The 22,797-nt window shown below is 38.8% G+C and overlaps 1 protein-coding gene across 1 annotated transcript in view; it reads right to left on the bottom strand.

The window, feature by feature from the left end:
* KLHL1 (kelch like family member 1) overlaps positions 1-22,797 on the bottom strand; it is a 245,005-nt gene that overhangs the window by 33,331 nt on the left and 188,877 nt on the right. The window contains exon 8 of the mRNA XM_027472827.3: positions 999-1,161. Coding sequence (XP_027328628.1) covers positions 999-1,161 — 163 coding nt within the window. The remainder of the gene's footprint in view (positions 1-998; positions 1,162-22,797) is intronic.

Here is a 22,797-nt window from a genome sequence, read left to right as displayed (position 1 = left end):
TTATTTTCCTCACTTAAGGTATCAACAATATGTAAGTCAGAATCTGAGAAAGTCCCCAGGTTTCCCTTCTAGTTGGTGGAGTAAAATGGGCACTTACAGAGCACTGATCATGCTGACCTAGCATAAATGTCTGATATATGTAAGAAAAGTGATATCTTAAAAGTATGTATTTCTTCATTTAACCATAAGGCAAGCTGATGAGGATGATTGGCTCCATTGTAGATGTCTACAAAACCTTTGGGTCAGGTATGAAGAATTCCTATACCACTTCAAAATTTTACAGTTGACATCATGTCTTTTTAGCCACATAGCTAAAAGCAATTTTTTTGAAAGTGATAAGCAACTAGTAATACACAATAGTGTAACTGTAAAATGAGTTTTCCTAAGTACCACATTAAAAAAAAAAAAAAAAAAAAAAGTGAAAGTTATAAAAGAAAAACTTAGATTCTGAATACATTTAGAATTTCTGGTTTAATGCAGTCTGAGTGGTTTGACAAAAATCAAATTTCTGCTTACTTCCTGTGTGAACGTAGTTGCATTTAGACAAAGCAGTTCTCATGGGCCAATGTTTGGTTGAAGCAAGGTGTAAAGTGCATAAACAATGTATCCTGTCACTATTTTAGATGGTGATTAAACTCAGTTGGTTAACTAGAACTGGCATATACAACGTATACAAGTCAGATGAGTCAACTGACAATTTTTTCTGAATTAGTTTATACTGACCATACACACTGAAATTTCATGTCTATTTTCTTATGTATTTGATATAAATATTAAACAAAGGGAATATAGAAAAGCAAAAGGAATATAGAAAATTATACATAATTGACATTTAAAATGAATGTAAGATCCACAAGATATGAAAGTGTGGACAACTGTGTCTACATTTATTTTAAAAGACACCCTCTATTACAATATGCTAAAAGTTTTTTACTACTGTGTGTCAGTTATTTATCCTTCTAAAAAATGTTTCAACTTTATAAGAATACCCTACTCACTTGCCATTTAACGCTGCTACTCCAACAGTGCTTCTGGCAATTGACATACTTGCCACAAATGTCCACTGCTGACTTTGAGGGTCCCACCTCTCAACTGTATTCAAATAGCTCCAACCATCATGGCCTCCTACTGCATAAATAGGCCCTTCAAGAACTGTAACTCCTAAAATGAAGGAGAGAGTGAGAGAAGGTAAAAGTATTCTTTTTCTAGCAATAATAATAATCAAAAAATGTTTTTGATAGCAGCTATGCATAAACTTGCATATTCAAAGTAAAAATGGAAACACCAATTTCAATTTTTATTAATTAAGAATTAACAAATAAGAATAAAATGAATGCCAATCAACAGGGCTTTATGAAGGTCTTGTCAAACAAACAATTTCATTCTTTGAGAAGACCATTTGCTTCATAGAATAAACAGTCAATGATGTGAAAGTCTTAGATTTCTGTAACTTGTTTGACATTGTAAACTGCTTCATCATTTTTCCTTATGAAGACTTTCTTTAAGAAAATAAATGACAACTACAGACAATGGGAAACTTCACAGGACAATAATGTTGGATATATAAGGGTTATTTTATCTAGTGAAGAAAGGAGAAAAAAAGCAAAGTATGAAAGCTGAAGTAGGAAAAAAAAAATAACGAAGAGACAAATTTTTAACTAGAGCTGTTTAAAATCAACAGTTCAAAGGAACTGATGAATTCTCACGGTATCTTCAGTTAAGCTTAGAAGGCTCTGGTAAATATGACAGAGCTAAGCAGCATTTGTTACAATACAGTGAGCTTAGGAACCCCCCCAAGGATATTCAGCATTCTATGAATCCCCAGTCCCAAATAAGTATTATTCTGGAAATCTTAGGCTAAATTCTATCCTACTCATAAACCAGTGTGTTTTTTATTTATTTATCTATTTTATTTATTTATTTATTTATATATTTTTATTTTGCTCCATTTCACATAATTTGAACTCCTTATAAAGTGAGAAAACTGTAGATTATTAAAGTTTCAGAGAGTGGAAAACATATTAACATACTGTGGAAAAAAGAATATGTTTAAAAAAAAATAGTTAAGTTAAAAAAAAAAAAGTAAAGCTTCCTTTTTTTAAGTAGAACTGTTTTTTTTCTACTTCAGAACAGACATTAATTCAAAAGTTAATTTGTACATCTATATATATATTATTTATATAACGCAGTTTAAAAGTATATTTATTAATGAGCTTGAATAACTGTCATCCTGATGTTCGCAGTAACTTATTCCTGTAGTTTCTTTTTAAATTAGACAAGTACTTAAAAAAACTACTAGCCCTTACTGAAACATTACTATTTATAAAGTGTGAATCAAGTCTTTTTCTGTAGAATCTTCAGTGATCTCATTCTCCAATTTCATATGGTCCAAGCAGTCTTGAAAAAAATTTTTAGTTCAATGTTTCATCTATAATTTTACCAGAATATTAAAGCATATATTTAATTTTATTTATGATGTATGTAGCTCAATATCTCATCTCAGAAAGCAAGCAGCAGCAATCATGTAAGATATATTTGTGATTGTACAGAAAAACAGGAGAAGATATTCTGCAGTTGTTGATTTTTTTCTTCTTACCCTAATCATTGAATTATCTATGTTGGATAAGACCTTCAAGATCATCAAGCCCAACCATTAACCTGACCTACTGAGTAACAACACTAAACTTTGTCCCTTAGTGCCACATCTACAAGTCACTTGAATACCTCTGGGGTGGGGACTCCACCACTTCCCTGGGCAACCTGTTCCAATGCATGGCAACTCTCTCTGTGAAGAAATTCTTCTCAATGTCCAATCTAAACCTCCCCTGATGCAACTTGACAACATTTCCTTGCATCCAATCGCTTGTTACCTGAGAAAAGAGATCAACACCCTCATCACTGCAACCTCCTCTCAGGTAGTTGTAGAGAGTGATGAAGTCTTCCTTCAGCCTCCTCTTCTCCAGACTAAACAACCTCAGTTCCCTCAGCCTCGTAACATCTGTTTTCTATTCCCTTCAGCTTTATTGCTCATCTCTGCACACACTCAAGCAGCTCAATATCCTTCTTGTAGTGAGGGGCCCAAAACTGAACACACTGCTCAAAGTGTGGTCTTACCATTGCCACCTAGAAGGGTACAATGATTTCCCTGGTTCTGCTGGCCACACTACTTCTGATACCAATCAGAATGCCATTAGCCTTCTTGTCCACCTGGGCATGCTGCTGGCTCATGATCAGTTAGCTGTTGACCAGCTCCCCCAGGTCCTTTTCTAATGAGGAACTTTGCAGCCTCTCTTCACCAAGCCTATACTGCTGGATGGGGTTATTCTTACCCAAGTGCAGGACCCAGCACTTACCCTTGTTCAATGTCATGCAATTGGACACAGCCACATCCATCAAGGCTACCCAGATCTCTTTGCAAAGCCTTCCTAGCCTTCCTACCCTGAGTTAGTCCCAGCTAACTCAGTATCATCTGTAAACTTACTATGGTTGCACTTGATCCACTCATCCAAATCACTGAAAAAAATGTTGAACAAACTTGGCACTAAGACTGACCCGTGGGGGATGCTACTGGTGACTGGTTGCCAACTGGATTTAATTCCATTCACCATGACTCTTTGAGTCCAGCCATCCAGCCTGTTCTTCGTCTAGTGAACCATATACCTTTCCAAGACATGAGTAGGCTGTTTATTCAGAAGAATGTTGTTGTAGATGATGTCAAACATTTTAATAAAATCAAGATAAGCAATATCTACAGCTTTCCCCTCATCTACTAAGCAGGGCATCTTGTCATAGAAGATAAGGTTAGTCAGGCAGAAATTTCTTTTCATAAACACAGGCTGGGTGCTAGTGATCACTCAGTTTTCCCTAAAAGTCATAAACATTCCCAGATGATGAACAACAAAGATTAAATCATCCAAAAATATTTGCTACAGTTTATTATAACGATGCTGTACTGGGTCTAGCTGGAATGTTAACTTTCCCGGCAGCAGTGCAGTGCTGTACTCTGCACTTGTAGCTGGAACAGCAGTGTTATCACACCAGTGTTGTGTCTACTGCTGAGCAGTACTGGCACAGCATCAGGCCTCTCTCTAACCCTTCTAGGGGGTGGGCAAAAAGTGAGAAGAGAAACATCACCAAGGCAGCTGACCTAAACCAACCAAAGGGATATTCCGTACCATGTGATGTCACACTCAGCAATAAAAGGTGGAAACAGGAAGAAGAGGGGAGGGGTGGGCTCTCGTTGGGAAAACGTCGGTCCTCCACCTGAACACCGGCTACGTGCATTGAGGCCCTGCTTCAAGGACGTGGTCAATCATAGCTCATTTGTGGGAAGTAGAGAGTAATTTCTTTCCTCTGCACTTCCACATAGCCTTCATTTGTTTTGTTTGTTTGTTTTCCTCCTTTTTTTTTTCCTTTTCCCCCTCCCTTTTCCCCTTTCCCTTTTTATTTCCCTTTAGTTAAATTGTTTAATTCATAATAATCTTTCTTTAATTATTATTATTATTTCCCTTTAATTAAATTATCCTTATCTCAACCCGTGAGCTGTTCTTTGCTTTACTTCTCCCCCTCCTCATCTAAGGAGGGGGAGTGAGAGAGCAGTTGTGGTGTTTAGCTGCCCAGCAGAGTAAAACCACCACAGCAACCATTATATGGAAAATAGTCTTCACTGACTCTCCATGATTAGAACTTTACTTGGTTTATGCACATAAAACCCTGTAAGATGCACAATTCCTTCAGATTTTTTCCCAATGTCTATTACTTTGCATTTACCACCTGCTATTGTGTTACCAATTCAACTGTTTTTCAAAGCTCATTAGAGTATTCTCTTAACTTCTCTGATCTTATTGAATAACATCAACATATGTTGCTATCATGTACATTTCCATGTAAACTAATCTTACACTGACAGAGGGCAGTGTTGCAATTTTATGTTATAACAAAATAAAAATGCTGATTTGGTGTGAGATTTATGTCCTGCTCCTCTGCCAAATATATATATATAGTTACTGCTACACAGACGAAGAAATCAGAAAGTTTAATTTGCTTAAAAAAAATTACGTGGTGCAATAACAAATTGTCCGTTTTTGCCAGTTTGCATTGCTTCTGTAATAGGAAAAATTACTGTCAAAACTGTAGATAAATTATTCCTTCAATTCTTTCTAAAAGTAATCTTCTCTGTTGTTGTCTTACAGCATGTATAAACTTGCTGTGAGTTTTCATATTTAAGGTTCCTTCTTTACAGAATATCAAATGCAGTGGTATCCTTACATTTGCTCCATAACAACTGAGCCATTATGGCTCCTCGTGTTTTTAAAATATTAGACAGATTCTGCAAGATCAAATTTCATTCTGTTTTGGTTGTATTACATGTGAGGGCAAATAATTATTTTGCATTACTTAAATAAAATATACTGATGTTTAAAGCTAATAAGCAAATATAAAAAAAACATGGTGCTGCATTCCATTAGTTCCATAAAGTATTATCATGCTTTTTTTAAATGATTTGTGTCCTTTTAAAATTTTGCTTTGATATCTGAACATATTTGAGAAGCAAATTTCAAAATGGTACAGATTGAGAAACCTGTAGTCACAGCTGGTACCAACTAACTCTAATACACCCATGAAAATTAATGGATGCAGATGTGTTTGCAAAGAATGTAAACCACATGGAGAGGCAGAAAGAATTACACAAGAAACATTAAAAATCTGGAAAACCTGCTGCAAAATCAATGAGAGATGTAGGCTTTATCAACATATTATTTCCCATCATAGTGTATAAGTACCCATATAAAGAGATTTTATGATTTCTGCTACAAGAGATCTAATGACTGGAAATAGTTACCTGTTAAATTCAGGCTTAGGATAATATTCCATATCTTAACCAGTGAGGATATAGGATTTTTGGAATTGTGAACACAACAGTGTGATAGTTTCTGTGTTGCTTGAAGTTTTCATATCTACATTGATAGGATTTAGAAAGACATGTTCAAAGTATTTGAGAAAGTGAAATGACTGGGTGAAATTCAGCGGTCCTTTTGCAGAAAATCTACTGGCAGACTCACAGTCTATTGTGATCTACAGCAGTAGGTTCAAGCCATAAAATATATTATCCGGTATAAACTTGCTAAATTTGGGCATGAATATCGCACTCTCATTGGCTGTTGGGCTAGATGATCTTAGAGGTCTTTTCCAACCTGAATGATTCTATGATTCTGTGGTGATTCTATGTTATGGGGAATAACGATAAACTTCTGAAGGCTGGTCTAGACAAACCTGTCAAACTGACAATTGCAGGAGGCCTACTGATAAAAGCAATATAGATATAGAACATAAATTAATAAATCACGTTCTAGTGAGTGAGATAGTTTGCAGGACAGTCATCTCCATGGGAAAAACAGCTAGATCTCTGCAATGCATCTAATTGCATAATAGTTTTTCTTTCATGTTGTTTAATAGCAAATCCACTGTTTCTCTTTTACCCTTCATGCATGCACCCTCTTTCCAACTCCAGTGGGCTCATAAATAATTCTTTTTATATTCCATCCATTCTTTGTCTATTGCTTAACACAGATTACATATCAGAGACATTTTGGTGTTGGGGGCACACCCAACATCACCTACTGAGTACTCATTACTATTCAAATATACCAGATACCTTTTGGTGATATTGTCTGTCAAATAACACTGACAAATAACAATAAACTGTTTGGCTACTTGTTCTTGGTTTCTTGATCATCCATACCTCTTTCCAAAGAGCCAAGGCAAAATTACTTTGTTGGAGCAAACTAAATTTCCTCCATGGGAAAGCCAAACAAACAAATTAATTAATTATTAAAATAAAAATAATGCTATTTTGAGAACAGAAAAATAGAAACTCCAGAAACAACTTTTCAATAAGTGTCAATGAGACTATGCCAGGTCGGTTCTCTCAGTACTCCAAAGATGATTCTGGTAGGCCTATCGTTCTCATTGCAAATATAACTTCATATCATACATCAGAATTTGCAGAAGTTACCTTCAACAACATACCACATAACAGTTTTCTGTTGATTTTTGGCAATCCCTGCACAGCTCTTTGGACCATAATAATAATAATAATAATAATAATAATAATAACAGTAAAAAAGGCACAACTAGACAAAGTATCAAAATAATAGAATAATATGAAGTTTGATTATTTTGCTGGACTCAGATCACAGTGGAGACCCTCACTTATTAGTCGGTGATGAGCATTCTTCCTTTTTCTTACTTGCATGGCTCTGTATTGTATGAAATTAAAAACATTCAGGGAGCCATCTGGCACTTAGTTACCATAGTTATCCGTGTCCTATCATTTCTCTCACTTTTTCTCTTTTCCATTTTGTATTAACATGACCCATAATAAGAATAGTCCTTGCAGAAGAATCTGTGGAGATTTATCCCAGGGCTTTACAGCCACCCTGAAAGAGAGAAGACCACATCTTCAGTGCAGCCCTTTCCTGACTTTGGAACCTAGATACCCATATCCCTGCCCAACAAATAAAGTTAATTGATAATACAGGCAAACTTAGTGACTCGCAGCGGCAATTCCAACGCTTTAGAAGAACAAAATTGTACGTACATCCCACATGTCTGAGTCAAAGAAAATGAGTCAAAGAAAATAAAAAATGCCCACCTTGCAATACTGGTAAATTATGTACACTTGAGACTGTACAACATTCTGGGAGTAGCCAAGGTCATACAAGAATAGAATCACTGCGGTTGGAAAAGACCTCTAAGACCATCTGGTCCAACTGTCCCCCTACCACCAAAATTATCCACTAAACCATGTCCCCAAATACCACAACCAACCTTTCCTTAAACACCCCCAGGGATGGTGACTCCACCACCTCCCTAGGCAAACCATTCCAATGCGTAGCCACTCTTTCTGAGAAAAAATTTCTTCTAATTTCCAACTGAACCTCCTGTACTGCAATTTGAGGAGTGCAATTCCCTATTGTCCTATCACTAGTCATCTGTGAGAAGACTACAACCTCCAACTCCCCGTAACTTCCTTTCAGGTAATGTTCTGATCAAAATTTCCACCAGCCTTTTTAATATATATATTTTTTTTTAATTATGCTTTTGGTCATGCATTCTGAATAATTACTCTCAAAATATAGCTTTCTAAACTGTTGCAGAATGTGCTGAATGTAACAATGTACAAATTTTGGTTATTAATGTGATAGGATACCTAGATACTGTGATAAATACCTAGAACTTATAAAATTAGAGTTGAGAGAAAAGTTGTAATTGCCTAATTTATGCCTTCATTCCTTTAAACAACTAATAACTTCCTTTATGAGGCATCTATAAAATACATGGCTTCAAACACAATAAAAATATTTTTTGGAAAAAGTTTCAAATTATTTTAATCAAATCAAATAAAGTTGTCAGGCTGCTGCTTTTGTGATGCAGTGCCAACTAAAAGCTTTCATTTCCTCTTCACTATTAAATAATCTTAATAAAAAATCACAATACTGCATATACAGCTTTTGAGGTGGAAAAAAATCTCTTCTTATATATTTGAGACACCCATGTCTGTGTGACTGAAAAGGCAGCCAAAAACAACAAGTAGAACTCATTGCATATATAAGCAGACAAATTGCCACCAACCAGTTTTCTTTTTGTTTTTTAATAGAAATGCAGTTGGATTTAGTATTATTAATATTCTTCTTATTATTCCCTTTCTAGGTACTCATACTATACAGTTCTTTTGCTTGCTTTTTTTGTTTGTTTGTTTGTTTTTCAATTATTACAGTTATTATGAAGACATTCATAACACATTGAAAAGTGAAGACGTAAATCTATAACTAAAAAATAAAGAATTTTGTATTTTTTCTAAGCTATGCTATGAAAACCTATTAATTTACTCAACCAGTATTTACTCAGAGCTCTGTCTATCACCTTAGAGTGCAAAACACTCTCCCTAACACACTTTCTGAAACTGAAGTTGATGACGCTAATTCTGTTTTTCTGATTTCTATTAAGTGAAGTAATATCCAGAAAGAGACCAGCTATAACATACACTCTTCTGCCTGCCACGATAGTGGTAGAAAACAGGAGAAATATTGACTGTAATATGTTCAGTTTTCTGGTTAAAGGAAATAATAAATAAATAAATAAATAAATAAGAAAAAAAAAATAAAAAGAAAAAAAGAAAAAAAAAAAAAGAAAAAAGAAAGAAAAAAAAAAAAGAAGAAGAAAAAATAAGATTAAGAAGTTACACTTTGAAAGCCTGGACTAAGTAACTAAGTAGACAAATTTCCTTTTCTCCTACATGCAGCAGCAGCTTACTCATTATCAGCCACTTTCACAATTTCAGATTACTTTTCAATGCAAAAATCATACAGGAATATTAAAATCATACCAATCTAATCTTAAAAATAGTGTTCTGAAAAATGAAAAGAACATTAAAGGTCACTGAAAAAACTCTGTGTGTTTTCTCCCTAAATCTCCCTGCTTCTTCTGTTGCCACCATCATCCTTTCCACTCCTTTTATTTTGACTCCCTTCTCTCATCTTTCTGTCATCCATATCAGCTAAGGGATCTATCTATCCTTTTTTGGAGAATGGCGCATTGCTTTGTAAGATACAAAATTCATTCTGGGAGAATTAAACTGTAATACTGAAAAAAAAATAATAATAATAATTAAAAAAAAAAATCCAATCTTCTTTTAAACTGATGAATTGGTTTTGATTTCAAATATTGCAAGTAGGCCATGAGGCCCCTCAAATTTTGCAAAGTCAGCTTCACAGATTTAGTAAGACATATGCTTTTTATTTGTTCCATGCTTTATAGTAAGTATAGAAAAATGAAAATTATAAATAAATACATCTCAAAGATTGTTAAATGAGATGAGTCTTTTTAATCTTAGTATGGAACTGCTTAAATAAAACCATAAGAGTGAAATGAAGTAATGCAGAAATGGAAATCCTGATATTGTTGATGACATTCATTAAATAAAAAGGAATTGGTTCATTGCATCAGCAGCAGCTGAATGTAGATTCAACAGTTTTCTTAGTAATGGAATAGTTATTTAAGCGTGGATGATAAGCCTGTGCTACAAGCCCTAAGGATTTATAAAATATGTTAACCAATTGTCTTCATCAAACAACTGCTGTAGTTATTTAAATATGGTGTTAAAACTGACAAAAATATAATCATGTGGCAGTGTTCTATTCTGTGTTGTATTGTCATATGATCAGGCATCAGGCTTATAAGAAAACTGACTGAAGCCTGAGAAACAAGATATTTGATGGGCTGGAATCCTGTTCCCATTGTCCTATGGTAGTTTCAAATTCCCAGATCCACTTGAAGTATATCTGTTACAGAGCGGTCAAAGTTGGCAGGCATATCTGGAGATTGCCTGGACCATGCTGCTCAAAGCATGGTCACCTAGAGCCAGTTGCCCAAGACCACATCCAGAAGGCTTTTGAATATCTCCAAAAAATACTCATACAGCCTCTCAGGGAAGCCTGTGCCAGTGCCTTGCAGTAAAACAAACAAAACACCTTATATTTAGATTATTTTTCCTGTATTTCACATTGTATTTCACTCAATACCACTGAGGACACCATCTTCATTTTCTTTAGTCCCTTCCATCAAGTATTTTTGCACATTGATAAGAACCCCATGAGTCTTCTCCAGGCTAAACAGCCTGAGCTCCCTCAGACTCTCCTTGCATGTGGGATGCTCCAGCTTCTTAATATTTTAGTGGCCTTTCAATGGCTTCACTCCAGTATGTCCAAATCTCTCTTGTACTGGGGAGACTAGAACTGGTCACAGTACGCCAGGTGTGTCTCACCAGTGGTAAGTACTAGGAGAAGATCATCTCCCTTATTCTATTGACTACACTCTTCCCAAAGCATCACAGGATACTGTTGACATTCCTTGTTGTAAGCACACATTGCTGGTAACTCATGCAACTCATTGCCTATCAGGCCCCCAGGGTCTTCTCTGCAAAATTACTTTCCAGACAGTCACCCTCCATCCTGTACTGATGCATGGAATTATTCTTCCCCAAGTGCAGGACAGTATTTCTTTTTGCTGTACTTCATTAAAATTCTATCAGCCCATCTGTCCAGCCTGTTGAGGTCTCTGATGGCTAAACAACCATTTGGTGTATCAACCAATCACTTCTCATAGCTCTGTGGCATCTGCAAACTTGTTAAGAGTTTACTCACATCCACCAGTGAATAACCTATCTTCCCTGTCCCCAGTTTGAGCCAGAGGCCCCAGGCACCCCTGCAGCTCCAGGCCTGTAAAGTTTCATCCACTTTTGGAAGTTCAGACTAAATTGAGTCTTCTGATGGACTAGGGTAGTGCTCCAACAGCTTCTGGGGACTGTGCCTCAGTAGTATTTATGACTTTTGTGGAAGCTTCTTCACAAACTTTTGCATCTGTTGTCTGCCATGTACTGTTAAGTGTGGAGGCACTATACTGTGTGTGCTGTGTGTGGAGGAACTGGCCAGCAGGGGACACATCTCATGAGAGGGCTCCATGAGAGTTGGGTGGAATCAGTTGACAACAAAGCCAGTTCAAAACAGAAGGAAGCAGTGTATGATCCACTCCTAGGGAGTGACAAAGAGCATGGACAGGGGTATTTGCATGGCAGTGGAATGGCTTGTGAGAAGGGCAGTGCTCTCTGTCATGGTTTGTAGGCAGCCTGCCTTACCTGCCTGCTCTCCTCACCAGCAGGTGAGGCCTGCAGCCCTGGAAGCCTCCCTAGCCCACAGCAACACGTTAAACAATATTCTATTGGCTGTGTGGCTGCAAGGAGGCACAGACATTGTGACCACTTGGTAGAAAGCCATGCTCTCTGCTTCAGTGCCTCCAGCACCAGGAAGGGCTAATGCCACTACTCCAGGTAGTTCATGCAACTACCTGCTCAGGCTGTGGAGTGGGCCTGGGGTTTACTCAGGATGGAGAGTGTAAGCACACACCTGTGCAAGGTGTGTGCATGTAGATGCCCTGCCTGGTGGCCCTGTAGATGCTCTGCCTCATGGCCAAGCCCCAGGAAGAGACAGGGAGACTGAAAAGCAGCTGGAAGTCCGAAAAGGTAATATAGATCAAGAGAGCCATGCTCTGCCCTCTCTGCTATACCCATGCCAAGCTAGCATGGCCACTGCTGTGGCAGGCCTGGTATCTGGTCTGCATCAGGATAAAGGCAGGAACTCTTGGGACACTGTGAAGCAGAAGTGTACATGGAGCCACAAGAGGAGTCCCTGTCTACCCATAGAGCTTCTGTTACTAAATAGGTATAAATCTCTAAGTGTGGCAGACAAAAAAAAAAAAAAAAAAAAAAAAAAAAAAAGCTATCTGTGCAAATCCTCCCTTCAAATTTAGATCAGCCAAGGTCTCGTAGCAAGTGCAGCACCAGTACCAACATCATGTAGAAATGGCAGTGAGTTGTAGTCATTGGTGACTTCCTTGTGAAGGGAACAAAGGCTCCTATCTATAGACCAGATCCTCTTGGCAGAAGTTTGCTGCCTCCATGGGGCTTGGGTCAGAGATGTTACCAGGAAGTTGTTGAGCATATATACAGCTGTCAGACTATTACCCACTCCTCCTTTTTCAAGTGGGTACCAACAACATACTTACAGGAAGCCTGAAGTCTATCAAAAAGATTTCAGGGCCCTGGGGAGACAGCTAAAGGTCTCAGGAGCATAGACAGCATTTTTCTCAGTCCTCCCAGTAATGGGGAGAAACACAAGTCCTGAAAATTCCTAAAGCATGCTGAAGATAACTTTCTGACAAAAATACTGAGCGAATCAACTAGAAAAGATGCTCTACTAGATCTGTTGTTTGACAGTAGGGAAGGTCTTGTGATAGACGTGACAGTGGGCTACTGTCTTGGTTGAAGTGATCATGAAATAGTTGAGCTTAAAATCTCTGGTGTAAGGAGCAAAAAAGGTCAGCAGAATTGCCACACCCTGGACTTTAAGAGAGAAAGAGCTTCAAGCTCTTCATGGAGCTAATTAACAGCATCCCCTGGGAATCAGTTCTAGAGGGTTTAGGTGTCCATGAGAGCTGTTTGCTTTTCAAGAATCATTTTTTAAAACCCATGAGCAGACAATTCCTTTGTGCCACAAGTCAAGCAAGCAGGACAGCAGACCTGCCTGACTGAACAAGGAACTCCATATAGAACTACAGCAGAAAAAGAAAGTACATGACCTCTGGAAGTGAGGTCTGGCTTCACATGGAGAGTACAGAGTTTGCACTGTCAGGAAATACACAAGAAAATCCAAATCTCAGCTTGAGTTGACACAGGCCATTGTGGTGTCAATCAATAAAAAAAGCTTCTTTAAAAAAAAGTCAACAGCAAAAGGAGGTCAAAGGAAATCATCAGACTGATAATTGAAAGGGATGGTGACCTAAGTAAGGATGAGGAAAAGGCAGTGGCATTTAATGATTTATTTTTTTCTTTTTCCTCTCTCCTTTTTTTTTTTTTTTTTTTTTTTTTTTTTAATACTAAAGACAGATCTTGGGCTGCCTGGACCTTAGAGCTGGAGGACTATGGCTTGGGGAGAAGTGACTTTCTATTGGTGTGGTCACCAAAATTTTAAGGGAACAGTTGTATCAGCCCAACATTTGTAAGTGAAGGGGACCTGTTGAGATTCACCCCCGAGTGCTGAAGGAATTAGAGTGGATGTTATATCTGGATCTCTCTAAACAATTTACCAGAAGTTTTGGAAGTCTGAGGAGGTCCCTGCTGACTGGAAGCTAGCCAGTGTTAAACCTTAAACCCAACCACAAAAAGGGCATAAGAGAAGACATTAGAGAATATGCAGAAAACTGCAGACCTGTTAGTCTAACCTCAGTGTCAGGAAAAGTTATGGAGAAGATTGTCCTGGGTGATACTGAAAGGTATTTAAAGAACAAAGCTATTATCAGGCATAGTTAACATAGGTTCATGAAGGAAAAATCCTGCCATAGTAACTTGATCTCCTCCTATGCTAAGGTCACCTGCTTGGTGGATGAAGGGAAGGAAGCAGATATAATCTTTCTGGATTTTAACAAGGGCTTTGATATTGTCCCTCATGGCATCCTTCTGGACAAATAGTCCAACTGTGAAATAAAGTTTCACGCTGTGCTGGGTGATGAATTGGCTTGATAGCGGAGCTCAGGGGGCTACATCTTGCTAGTCACTACGGTTCTTTTTTCAAGGGTTCAGTATTTAGGCCAGTTCTGTTCAACAGTTTTATCAATGATTGGAATGCATACTCAGCAAGTTTACTGGTATTCAACTTGGAGGTACTGTTGACTCCCTGATGGGACAAGAGAGGGGCCTTACAGATGGATCTCATATATTGGAGCACTGGGCAATCAGCAAAGACATGAAGCTCAGCAAAGGAAAATGGTAGTTTCTGCTTCTGGGAGAGAATAATGCCGGACATATGTACGAACTGGGAGAAGAGTGGACAGAGAGCAACTCTGCAGAAAGGGATCTGGGGGTGCTGTTTGACAATAGGCTCAACAATGAGTCAGCAGTGTGCTCCTGCAGCCAAGAGGGCAAAATGCATTTTGGGATGCATTAAACACTGCATAGCCTGCCAGTCAAAAGAGGTGATTCTTCCTCTATATTTACTGTTGGTGTGGTCTCACCTTGAATATTGTAAACAGTTCTGGGCTCCACAGTATAGAAAGGATGTTAAGCATCAAACAAAGGCAACAAAGGGCAACAAAGCTAGTAAAAAGTCTGGAAGGCATTTCCTATTAGGAGGAGCTGAGAATATTTGAGTTGTCTAGTCTGGAGGAAAGAAGGTTGAGAGGCAACCTCATTGCTCTCTACAACTTGTTTAAGGAGGGGAAATGAACAAGGAGGCGCTGATCTCTTTTCCCTTTCACCAATGACAGGATGCAAGAGAACGGCACACATCTGCACCAGGGGAGGTTCAGATTGGACCTCAGACCTTCAGATTAAGGAAATTTCTTTACTCTGAGGATGATTAAACACTGGAACAGGCTTCCTAGTGAGGCTGTTGATGTCCCGTCGCTGTCAGTGTTCAAGTGGCAATTGGATAATGCGCTCACTTTAACTTATGGTTAGCCCTGAAGTGGTCAGGTAGTCAGATTAGATGATCTGGTCATTCTTTAAGCGATGCCTCCTAGAAGCACAAGATCAGGCAATTCCTAAATATCGCAAGTCAGGCAGGCGGGGCAGGAGGCCAGCGTGGCTGACCAGGAACATTCTAATGGAGATGAGGCGGAAACAGAGAGTGTTTCGCTAATGGAAGGAGGGCCAGGTGACATGGAAAGAATACAGAGATGCTGTTCGTGTTTGTAGGAAGAAAATTCGTGTGGCTAAAGCACACCTAGAGTTGAAGCTGGCTGTGTCTGTGAGAGAAAATAAAAAGGGTTTTTTTAGATATGTGAATGGAAAAAGGAGAACTAAAGAATACATAGGGCCGCTCCTTGATAGGGAAGGTCTCCTCACAGACAATGACATAGGCAAAGCAGAGACGCTTAACGCCTTCTTTGCCTCTGTCTTCAATGCCGATGATGGGCTTCGGGACCCAGGGTGCCCTGAGCTGGAGGACCGGGACGGTGGGGATGACAAACTCCCAACCGACCCTGAACGTGTGCGGGATTTGCTACTCCACCTGGATCCCTACAAGTCCATGGGTCCGGATGGGATTCATCCCCGGGTGCTGAAAGAGGTGGCGGATGTCATCGCAGAACCTCTCTCAATTATTTTTCAACGATCCTGGGAATTTGGAGAGGTCCCGGTAGACTGGAAGCTGGCAAATGTTGTGCCGATTTTCAAGAAGGGTCAGAAAGAAGACCCTAGCAATTACAGGCCTGTCAGTCTCACGTCAGTGCCTGGTAAAATCATGGAGAAGATGGTTCTCGAACTTCTTGAGGCGCACCTGGGGGACAAAGCAGTCATTGGTCCCAGCCAGCATGGGTTTGTGAAGGGCAGGTCCTGCCTAACTAACCTGATTTCCTTTTATGATAAGATCATCCGTATGGTGGACCAAGGGAAACCAGCTGATGTGATTTTTTTGGACTTCAGCAAGGCTTTTGACACGGTTTCCCATAGGATCCTACTGGACAAAATGTCCCCCATACAGCTATACGATGGGTGAGCAATTGGCTAACGGGCAGGGCCCAAAGTGTTATGGTAAATGGGGCTGTGTCAGGCTGGCGGGCGGTCACCAGTGGGGTCCCTCAAGGCTCCATTTTAGGGCCGGTACTTTTCAATATTTTTATAAACGATCTGGATGTAGGAATAGAAGGTATTTTGAGCAAGTTTGCTGATGACACCAAACTTGGAGGAGTTGTGGACTCGAATGAGGGTGGAAAGGCCTTGCAGAGGGATCTGGATAGGTTGGAGAGCTGGGCGATCACCAACCGCATGAAGTTCAATAAGAGCAAGTGCCGGGTCCTGCACCTGGGACGGGGAAACCCTGGCTGCACGTACAGACTGGGCGATGAGACGCTGGAGAGCAGCCTAGAAGAGAGGGATCTGGGGGTCGTGGTAGACAGCAAGTTGAATATGAGCCAGCAGTGTGCCCTGGCAGCCAGGAGGGCCAATCGTGTCCTGGGGTGCATCAAGCACGGCATCGCTAGTAGGTCAAGGGAGGTGATTGTCCCGCTCTACTCTGCGCTGGTGCGGCCTCACCTCGAGTACTGTGTGCAGTTCTGGGCACCACAGTATAAAAAGGACATGAAACTGTTGGAGAGTGTCCAGAGGAGGGCTACGAAGATGGTGAAAGGCCTGGAGGGGAAGACGTACGAGGAGCGGCTGAGGGCACTGGGCCTGTTCAGCCTGGAGAAGAGGAGGCTGAGGGGAGACCTCATCACAGTCTACAACTTCCTCGTAAGGGGGTGTCGAGAGGCAGGAGACCTTTTCTCCATTAACACCAGTGACAGGACCTGCGGGAACGGGGTTAAGCTGAGGCAGGGGAAATTTAGGCTTGACACCAGGAGGGGGTTCTTCACAGAGAGGGTGGTTGCACACTGGAACAGGTTCCCCAGGGAAGTGGTCACTGCACCGAGCCTGTCTGAATTTAAGAAGAGATTGGACTGTGCACTTAGTCACATGGTCTGAACTTTTGGGTAGACCTGTGTGGTGTCAAGAGTTGGACTTGATGATCCTTAAGGGTCCCTTCCAACTCAGGATATTCTATGATTCTATGATTCTATGATCTTTGAAGGTTCCTTCCAACTGAACTATTTTATTCTATTCACCTCCCAAGAAAGAAGGATAATTAGTTTCAATAACATCTTACTCTGCATGGGAAGAATATATATATATATATATATATATATATATACACACACATATATATTTCACCTGGAAAATAATTCTGCTAATTATTTAGACTCAGGGCTTTATGAAAGGAAACAGTGTTATTTTTTAGGTAAATGAGATGTAAAAATGAATATAATCCAGTGTGCAATGGCATGCACTCTCCTTTCAATTACCTTCACAAACCTATGTAACAAAATACCTATTATGCTTAACTAGGTGCTGAGATCTGCACAGGTTCAATTATTTATACTTGAAGATTGGAATGGGATTTTTAGATTGCTTTTCTGTAGTGGTATAAAATAAAGGAGCACAGCCTATCTTATTTCTAGCTTTGCCTTTCTGCATCTGCATGATAGACCTAATGCATTTAAACCCTGTGAAATTTTAAATTTTACATGTAAACTGTACTGTGTTCTCTGAATTTGTATTTTTGCATAGACAGAATTTTAACTTCGAAGGATAAACTTGTATCCAACAACTTTTTTTTTTTTTTTTTAATGAGGAAATTACCTTTTAAGAAGAGGACAGACTTTGTTTTATCATGAAATTGAAAGCAATGGGAGAAATAAATTAGTGACTTGTAATCCAAGAATGAAACTTGATTAAGTAATACTCACACTTTACTTCACCTCTTTAAGATCTGACTTTATTCATTTTCCAGGTAGCTGTAAATTTCTACCGATCTCCTTTCTCACACACATCCACAGAAATAGACAATTCTGTAATCATTCTGGCTAATCTTGCTGCTTTGTCTGATACTATTTTTGCCCTTTTTAAATTTAAAACCACTTTTCTTCCATACGAGTGCTCTCAAATAAAGAAAAATAATGACAGTAAAGTCTATCTTGTTTTAAATTATGCATTAGTTAATTAAACCTGAAATTTAATTTTCACAACCATAATTTTAACTGGGTGTGAAATACCATTATAGTTCTTGGGATACTGCATATAGGACAGCCATAGGCAAAACTGGGAATTTAGGATGTGATAAATTGAAGAATTAGACCTGACCTACCTTCCTCAGTGAATATTCAATGACATGTTGTAGAAAATACCTCTCCCTATCTTTATTCAGAGGCTGGTATCAAGGCTGATTAAAAGAGTTATGAAAATACCCTTGCCCTCTAGGGCCAGGCAATATTACACTGACATGTTAATATAATGCAAATTTATAGAGGTAAAGCTCTGCCTGCCACCTCTTTATTTACATTTGGTTTTGTAGATGAGATAAGAGATTCTCAACCCTGCCACACTATTATCCTGAGAACCTGACTCAGAAATTATTATAAGTGTTGCCATTATGATTTGTAGCTCTTTAGTGAATTGGGTCATGATATGCTACTTACTAAGGTGCAAAGTACAATGACAAGGTACTTTATAATTCAGAATAAAAATATCCCTGTAATGCTCCTGATGATTAAGAGAAAAAATCCAAAGCAAAAATCTAATATACATGCAAATCAATATTGCAGAGAAAATGCTTTAAAGGCTCAAATCTTCTGTCAACAAAGAGTGAAAGCTAGAATTAGATATTTCTCATGATATTTCAACATTCAAAAATAACAATAATTTAATGACATAGAGGTACATGGTTCTATTCAACACTGAATAAAAGAAAAAATCTCAAATTAACCTCTAACCAGCTGCTTCTTGAATGGCAAGCAATATAGCTGTGTCAGACCATTGCTGTATTGTAGTTAGAGAGCCTCTTGAAAAACTATTCCACTCTGCTTAATGCTTAGAAGATTATAGTTTTTGAGGATTCAAGATTTTTATTTATTTTATTTTATTTTATTTTATTTTATTTTATTTTATTTTATTTTATTTTATTTTATTTTATTTTATTTTATTTATTTTCCTATCTGTGGCAATGCACAATTTGAACATACCACACACTGAGCAAGATTACATGTATCCATCATAGTAGTGCCTTGTGAGATGCAGATATAGCTGAAGAAATTTACCAGTGCAAAAAAAACAAGATCTTTCCAACAAGATACTGACTCAAAGAACTCTTTTGGTGTGCATGACATGAGTGTTTCTACTTGGGCAGTTCCATTTTCCATTCTAGTCATACTGTTTACAATTAATCCTAGTGAATAATCTTTGGAAACTGTTTATTCTTGTTACACAAACGAACAAGGCAGTGGAAATTTATACTCATGAAGCTCATATGTCATAAACAAATGTGTTCTTCATGACTAAAGTATTAGGTGTTCATGAATGCCAATTTGTAAAAGTCCAAAAGCACTTCAGACACCCTTCACAATCAGAATGTACTGCAGATTTGGCACGTATCAAACTCACAGTTCTGACAATTTAATCTTGATTTGAACAGACATCATGGTGTAGTGGGTTTACATGGCAAGGTTTTGGTAGCAGGGGGCCATAGGGGTGGTTTCTGTGAGAAGGATCTAGAAGCTGCCCCATGTTTGGGAAGGGCCCCACTGTTGACCAGAGCCAAGCCAATAAGCGATGTTGTTTTGCGCCTCTGTGAGAGCATATTTAAGACAGGGAAAAAAAACGCTGCACCACACAGCAGCTGGGAGAGTGAGAGGAGTGAGGAACAGCTTTGCAGGTGCCAAGGTCAGTGAAGAAGGAGGGGGAGAGGTGCTCCAGGCACTGGAGCAGAAGTCCCCTGCGGCCTGTGGTGAGGACCATGGTGAAGCAGGATGTCCCCCTGCAGCCCGTGAAGTACCACGGTGGAGCAGGGTTCCACGCTGCAGCCCGTGGAGGAGGCCACGGTGGAGCAGGTGGCCCTGCACCGACGGAGGCTGCGGTCAGTGGAAGACCCCTGCCAGAGCAGATTCAGGGCCGGACCTGTAGCCCGTGGAGAGGAGACCATGCAGGAGCAGGTGACCTGGCAGGAGCTGCTGCCCGTGGGGGACCCAGGTTGGAGCAGTTTTCTCCTGAGGGATGGACCCCGTGGTACGGACCCATATCTGGAGCAGTTCTGGAAGAGCTGCTGCCTGTGGGAAGCCCACTCCGAATCAGTTCATCAAGGACTGTAGCCCATGGGTGGGACCCCACAGCACAGGGGATGAGAGTGACTGAGAAGGAGCAGCAGAGAAGTGCTGTAGACTGACCATAACCCCCATTCCTCCGTTCCCCTGCACTGCTCAGGGGGAGGACATGGAAGAGGGTGTATGGGGGGAGAAGGTGCTTTTGGTTTCTTTCCTTTGTTTCTCACTTCTCTAGCTTGTTAGTAGTAAGCGATAAATCTTACTATCTCCCTATGCCGAGTCTGCTTAGCCCATTACAATAATTACTGCGTGATCTGCTTGTCCTTATCTCAACCTTTTAGCCCTTTTCATCAGATTTTCTCCCCGTTCCTCTTTGAGGAGGGGAGTGAGAGAGTGGCTGTGGTGAAGCTCGGCTACCCACTGAAGTGGAACCATGACACATGGTCATTTGCTCAGAGTATCTAAATATCCAACAATTGAGTGTCATATATCTGGAAATATGAAATGTCATCACCTAATAGAGTAGAACTCAATCAGTAGTATACATGTAGGGTTGTATGAAGGCCTGTATTATTTTCAAGTTGATTATTGGGTTTGACTGCTTGAAAACAACAACAACAACAACAAACAGATGCCTATGAAATGAGCAATTGACAGTTATCAGTATGCTTTATCAAAATAAGATCTGGAAGTTTCCTTTATACAGTGTTCTACTTTGGGGCTGAAAACCACGATTGTATCTTTTAAGAATTCTTTTATTTGTTAATAGTTAGAGTGGTTACAGAACTTTCTTTGCAAATTAATTATTTGCAAATAATTTCAGTTTTGTCATACCAACAGGCTATGAGCTACTATAAGATTGCTCTCTTGACTTTAATGATAATATAATTCTCTGCTTGTTACTGACATTGGTTTCTTCTTGACTTTCTCTCTTTGGCCTTCTGTCCATTAGGACACCAGAGGTTCATATCTGCCTACTTATCTATAATGAAATCTCAGATTCTCATGCATGTGTCTATTGACCTTCTGTTTTGTTGTCTCCTCATAGCGGTTTGCTCCACAGACACTCAACATACTGAAAAACTGGAATTATTTTGCTATAAAACCCTTTTTGTTTTACTAGCACATATATTTTCATTTATCTTTTAATGAAAGATGTGATTTTCCCAGTTTTCCTCCTCAGTAGCTCAGAAATGGTGGTACATAAAAAGATGCAATCTTGCAAACCAGTGGAGAAAGAAAAAGGATCCCTTTATTCTCTACATTTTTACTGTTTATTTTATAGTTACCATGTAACTGTTAAAGCTGTATCAAACTTTTAGTTATCCTACTTTAATGCATTCTCCATTGCCTTGAATGTCTTTTTGATAAATTATAACTATATAGAAAAACATGTATTTGCTGGGGCTTCAGCACTATCTAAAACAATTTCATTGCCACAGTAGAAGTTTCTTTGTTTGTTTGTTTTGTTTGGTTTTAATGGAAGACGTGAGTTAAACTCTGACTGACTTGAAAGTTATCCTTCTGTTTAGGTCTAAAGACTGATGTCATTCATCTTTAGATTTCCAGCACTGAACAACAATAATTTACAGCTAAATGTTTTATGAAAAAGGTAAAACTCAAGACAGGTTGTACACTGTCTAAATGTCTAACAAAGCTTATTTCCCATAAAATGAAGTAAGGTGATTATTCTCTGTATTCACCTCATGAACTGCATCTTTAATCTGCATAATTTCTATTCCACTCAACAATTCATTATAACCCTGTAGTACCAACTTCCTTGTTACATTCAGCTTGTCCTCCACCTTTTTCAAGGTGATTTATATATTGCTTTTTTTTTTCCGATATTTGTACTAAAGGCACCTTTTAAAATCTGCAGAAATTTTAGACTATATATATATTTTTTTAGAAATTACAGATTTTAAAAGGAGAAGAGAGGGGAGGGGAGGGGAGGGGAGGGGAGAGGAGGGGAGGGGAGGGGAGGGGAGGGGAGGGGAGGTCTGCTTCTAATCTAGTCTGCTTCTAATCTTGTATATAAAATCTAATTTAGGCAGCTCTAGCATCAACAATACATGTATATAACATAATGTATGTTTTAAAAAACAAATGAAAAAGGATTTCTTATTGTAGATTCATCTCATTAAAAAGGTCTTTGACTAAAATAACAACTTTATGGGATTCCTGGATAAATAAATAAATTAAAGCAAACAAACAAACACAAATTCTATTAACAGAGCTTGTCAGGAAATAATATAGTTCCTGTACAATTTTAAATAAAGAGCATATCTATATTGCTTTCCAAACAATTTTGGAAAATTTTGGTTTTTAACCGTTTTCATCATCACCAGTCCCAATTTTTATGTATTTCATCATTTCACATTTTTATTTTTTACAAAAAGCCCCATTTTCTTCAATATAAAAATTCAAAAGTTCACACACACACACACACACACACAAACACAAACAAATGGTTTCCCCTTAACCTCGAGTACCTCGAGTACTTCTTTTTTCTCCTGTGGAAAACATAACAACTTTTTTCGTCAAAAACTCAACATT

The sequence above is a fragment of the Anas platyrhynchos genome, chromosome 1 (assembly GCF_047663525.1).
Source record: "Anas platyrhynchos isolate ZD024472 breed Pekin duck chromosome 1, IASCAAS_PekinDuck_T2T, whole genome shotgun sequence".
In the NCBI taxonomy this organism is placed as follows: domain Eukaryota; kingdom Metazoa; phylum Chordata; class Aves; order Anseriformes; family Anatidae; genus Anas; species Anas platyrhynchos.
Note: the sequence above shows the minus strand (reverse complement) of the source record. Positions and strands in the feature narration are given on the sequence as shown.